Consider the following 5418-nt stretch of genomic DNA (forward strand, 5'->3'; position numbering starts at 1 on the left):
TATTATCCCCATTATATGGGGGAGAAAATCGAGGCAAAGAGAAATTAAGTAACCTTGTCGAAAGCTCCACAGTGCCTTGGGTTGAATGTCCTCCCAAAGCTTAATCCCCACTATGACAGTGTTAAGAGGGTGGGAAATTCTATTATAGTAATTGAAAAGTGGGGCCTTGAAGAGGTAATTAAGTTGATGGTTTAGAGGTGGTTGTGGGCACGGTTTTGAGGGCTTTAAGAGCAGAGCCTACGAGGAGTGAGCTATCTGTCTCTGCTCCACCATTTCCTGCTGTGTGAGACCCCTGCTTTGCTGTAAAGCCACCACCAAAGAAAACCCTCACCAGATGTGTTCCCTGGACTTTGGACTTCCCAGCCTCTGAAACTGTAAGCAATACATTTTATTTTCTTACAAGTCATCCAGAGTGAGCTGAGATGCCCTGGAGTCCTGAGATGGGTGCCCAGGTCCAAGGCCATATCCCTGCCCACATCCAGGCAAGCATCTTTTTTTTTTTTTTTTTAACCAGCTGTGTGACTCTCAGTAAGATGGTGGCTTACTAATCTCTTAGGTCCCTTTAGCACCTATAATACCATAACTAATACTAGTACTGAGCTAACAACTAAGATTTGATAAGGAAGTCACATAAAATAAAAGAATTAGAGAGTGAATGACACATAAGAATATGGGAAAATTAATAAACAGGCTAAGAAATATTCTATGTGTAATAATAGCTAATATTCATGAAGTGCTTCCATGTGCCAAGTATTACGTTACATTCTATAAATGTACAAGTCATTTTTTTTTAACTGTATGAGATAGGATAGTATTCCCATATTACAAGCAGGCTAAGAGAAACTGGCTTTAAGTCACACAGCTAGTAAGTAGTGGAATCTAGAAATTCGACTTGGGTAGGTCTAGCTTTCAATGGCAAGAAAAGAGGCAGGAGAAAGCATGCTGGGCTAAAAATCATCCATGGAATTACTTTTAAATTGGCTTCAGTGATGTTTCCCTGATTCACAGGGCTTATGCTGCCCTTGTCCATGAGCCTATTAAAGCTGCCTCCCCCCAGAGCAAACATATACACATATACCTTCTAACCTTGTGGATTGCTAAACCAGACAACCAAGTTTGACAGGAAAAGAGAAAGAAATTTGAAGTGAATATCGAGGCTTTACTATGGCTGAAATACCTAAACTTTAGCACCAGGCTCTGACATAAGCTTAGAGCTCAGTTCCCAATTTTTCACTGCATTTCAAATAGTTTAGTATCCCACTTAAGTTTTCTCTTGACAGATAGGATGAACTAACCAATTTCTTATCCCCATTATACATCTCTTTTTTTTTTTTTTTTTTTTTTTTTTTTTTTTTTTTTTTTTTTTTTACCATTTTTTGGGTCACATCTTCTTTCTTGTATCTGAACAGACCTTTGATAAACTTACCCAACTTTCTTTTTGGTATTAAGCTGTTCTACAGTGGGTGTGTATTTTATGGCCAAGATAATATGCCTTATCATCTAAGAAATATATCACAGAAATGATTTTCCATCTTATTCTGTACTAATTTTAGGTTTCTTATTTTGATCTTTAAAGCTTAGGGTGTCTGAGCAACCTTTCCCTACATCTGCTCTGTCTCAAATACCCACTTCATTTTGCCTATTCTAGTACTAATTTATCTTCTTGTAGCTTAATTCCTGTGCTGAGAATTAATGAGATTTAGATACCAATTACAAAAGCAGAAGATAAACAGGTTTAATTTCTTACAGACATTAATTAGATATATATATATTCTGGTAGAAGTGCTTTTAGAATACAGCCTTATGAAGAAAACTGACTTCTATATGTTTAAAAGTTACCTTTGATAGATCCCTGAAGTTTCCTGGAAGAGTCAAGTCCAGTTCTTCTGATTCATAGTTTGTTAACACCCATGGAAATACGGGATATTGGTTCAGATCATTATAAGTCCGTCCTAGTAAAGAAAAACAAAAATGAAAATTTTTCTACACTAATTGCCTACGAAATAGTTTCTGTTCTTATAATAGATGAGACAACTATTGAATTTCAGAAGAAAAGTAACTTTTGTTTATTGAACTATGTCTTTGTTTAATCAAAAGCACTGTGAAAACAATGTGTCTTAGGTGAATTCACTCAACAGTAAATAAAATTACTATTTATAACATCAGATTGTGATAGATATTGCTGGCTGGTTACCATAATTGATTTACTTCTTCCTGGGCTAGGCCACCTTTCTCAGACTCCCTTATAAGTAGCTATGGCCATGGGACTTAGTTCTAATCTACAGAATGTGAGCAGAGATGACACGTGCCACTTAGAAGCTTGACCCACTGAAACTTCCCACATGTGTGCCTCCATGCTCAATCTCTCTTCTGCTGACTGTGATGAAGATATTACTGCAACCTTGGAATCAGAACCTTGTTGGCCATGGTTCCTGAAAGCAATCATGAAGGAGGTCACCCTGCTGACCTGCAAACTTGCAGCTTATGTGATGGTATTCTATTATAATGAATACATATCTAGACATTATATTCTCAGTACACAGAGTATACTATGATAAGCTTATGTCATGAATCGATCTAGGGAATTTGCAGGTGAACAGAAGTACTTTGAAGCCAGGAAGAAAAGTACAGAGGCAGATGTCAAAAATTCATTTTTCATTCCTTTGAGTTAAATAATTTTCTTTTTTGTACTATGTTGTTTCTCTTTAATGGAGAACTGCTGGATCTTATGCTGGGTTTGACTGTTTATTTTCTGGCAGAATGATGAATATTTCAGGTAGAATATTGGGCACAGTAGAAATGTGGAAAGTTTAGGGGAGCAGAGCACTGACTCTCCCTCATAAATTGGTACTGAAATAATAAATGATCAGGTGAAATTAAGGGAAAAAGAGTCCAAAGGAAACTTTTATTGGACAAGATTATTTCTTGTAAAAATATGTTATGATCCGATCATGGGCAACTTTCTAAATTTCCATTCAAATTCATACAAAATAGCTATTTCACTGGTATTTAGTGATATCGATTTCATCCAGTATGCCTTGGTGCATATACCATATATATCATAACAGTAACACAGATATGCAGACATTATCTTGTTTGTTATCAGGAAATAACATTAAATGATACCTACTCTTGTAGCAATTGGTAAACATAACTATGAAATAGAAAAAAACAAACCATAATCTGAGTGAGAATTAAACCTGCTATAAGAAGCACAGAACCAAATTAATAAAATTCATGTAGCAAACATTTTATTTGGTGACTATTTTATCTTTATTATATGAAGTTTTGTGTTTTATAACTAAACTACATATTGTTTTAAACGTGTCAATTGGTGTGGGTATGTATTATATATGCAGGCAACTGATAGAAAGCAGAATGCTGCTTCCACTTGCATTTACTGGGATGAGGTTAGAGTTAGGTTAGGGTTTCCCCTTTATTCCCCACCACAGTACTCAGACCTCTATTATACCTAATACACACCATTATTTACTTCGCAGGCAACTGATAGAAAGCAGAATGCTGCTTCCACTTGCATTTACTGGGATGAGGTTAGAGTTAGGTTAGGGTTTCTCCTTTATTCCCCACCACAGTACTCAGACCTCTATTATACCTAATACACACCATTATTTACTTGCCTGCCTCTCCACTAGTCTGTAACCTCATGAATGTAGAGGCTGGTTTTTTTTTTTTTTAATTCTCTGTGTATTGGAACATACTGTCTGCCCAATAAATGATTGTTGATGGAATGCATAGGCACATGATAAAAATGGAATAAAATGAGCCAAATTTTAAAAGACGAACAAACATAAGCCAAGAAATGAAAAAAAAACTGAAGAACACTCTCTTTAGAGGAAGAGGACTATGCGAAAGCATAGAAGTATATATGAGAGAATGGCATTGTGAGTGTGTATTTTAAAGTAGATGAAAATATCTGCAGTTATATAGCTCAATCAATGAATGAAACTGCTTTATGTTTATATGTTTTTTTGTAAAGGATAATAATACTGATGAGAATAAATAATAATTTGGAGACTTTCGTACATGAAAATGTTCTGCTAAAGCAATATCAATATTGTAAAATACAAGCTTTAAAATTCTAAAATTTAAAATTTATTACTGATAGCTCTTATGTATGCTAACCTAGGATACATGATTACTCTCAGCATTTTTTATACATATATATACACACAGACAGAGTGTAGTTTAGCCAGGCTTAGCTATTTCTGGATTCTAAATGGGTCCATGGGCAAGTTTAGTGCCCTGCTATTTTCTGGGGAACTGTTCTACTTAAAAAATATGTACATTTTAAAGAAAAGTAGGTCTTTCAGTATATGTGTCTTTTTATAGAATAATGTTGGTGCTATGTATATATATGACATATATAACATATATTACTTATATAAATCAATTGATAGAAGAAAATTAGACACCACAATTGTTTTTAATATTTGCGATGTTTTATAGCTTACATACTAAAGAAAAATTGTCAAAATAAATAAAAGGCCAATCTACGTTAACTGAGTATTCAAATGTATTGTATAAGTGCAAATAGCATAAAAATAAAGACCATACTTAAAGACACTAGCTTTTTAATAGAAATGATTTTCTAATAAAGAGATAGATATAAAATGCTATTTTTGGAAAATAATGCAAAGTAAAGAAAGCATCATTTTTAAAAAACATACAAATACGACAAAATGATCGATGCTCATAGTCATAGCTTGTGGCTATTTATCTGTCCTGCATTTTTGTAATTTACTTTTAATAATCTTTGGAAGTTTCTTTGAAAATAAATGCTACGGAAAATTTAGTAATTTTAAAAATAATAGCACTTTATAACATCATTTTAATTCTATTTAATTCTAATAAACACAATAAACTATACATAAATATAACAACATTAAAACCTGTTTTAATAAAAATTTCAACATAAAAGCCTTACAACATGAACAGTCAATATATTTTTTTATTTACTTAAATTAAAAATGCATAATGTATTTAAGTCACATCGAAGAAAAAGAATGATTAAGTGGCACTTTGGGATTTTGTATTCATCAGTTTTAACCTGAATTAGCATTATTTCTTCAAACATTTTACTAAACACCTTTGTAAAATGAAAAACAATTACTGTTTACTAAATTATCCAAAAAGTAAAATGTTTCCCTAGTAATATCTGTTAGGTTCTGGCATACCAAGATACTAATTTACCAATTGTTTTGTTTTTTCTTTGGGATAGTTAAAATCTAGTAAATATACTAGTGCTATAATTCGTTGGGCTCTTTCTTTTTCTAGCAGTGGAAAGCACAGTATATATATATATATATTCATCTTCTGGTATAAATCCTTATGAGACTAAGCATAGTCTAATAAGAATATATATATATATATATATATATATATATATATATATATATA

General features: G+C 32.9%; 1 protein-coding gene across 1 annotated transcript in view; it reads right to left on the reverse strand.

Moving 5' to 3' along the window:
- Window positions 1-5418, reverse strand: part of NBEA (neurobeachin) — a 438994-nt gene that overhangs the window by 105752 nt on the left and 327824 nt on the right. The window contains 1 exon segment of the mRNA XM_008575128.1: window positions 1840-1952. Coding sequence (XP_008573350.1) covers window positions 1840-1952 — 113 coding nt within the window.

The sequence above is a fragment of the Galeopterus variegatus genome, unplaced genomic scaffold (assembly GCF_000696425.1).
Source record: "Galeopterus variegatus unplaced genomic scaffold, G_variegatus-3.0.2 Scaffold1141, whole genome shotgun sequence".
In the NCBI taxonomy this organism is placed as follows: domain Eukaryota; kingdom Metazoa; phylum Chordata; class Mammalia; order Dermoptera; family Cynocephalidae; genus Galeopterus; species Galeopterus variegatus.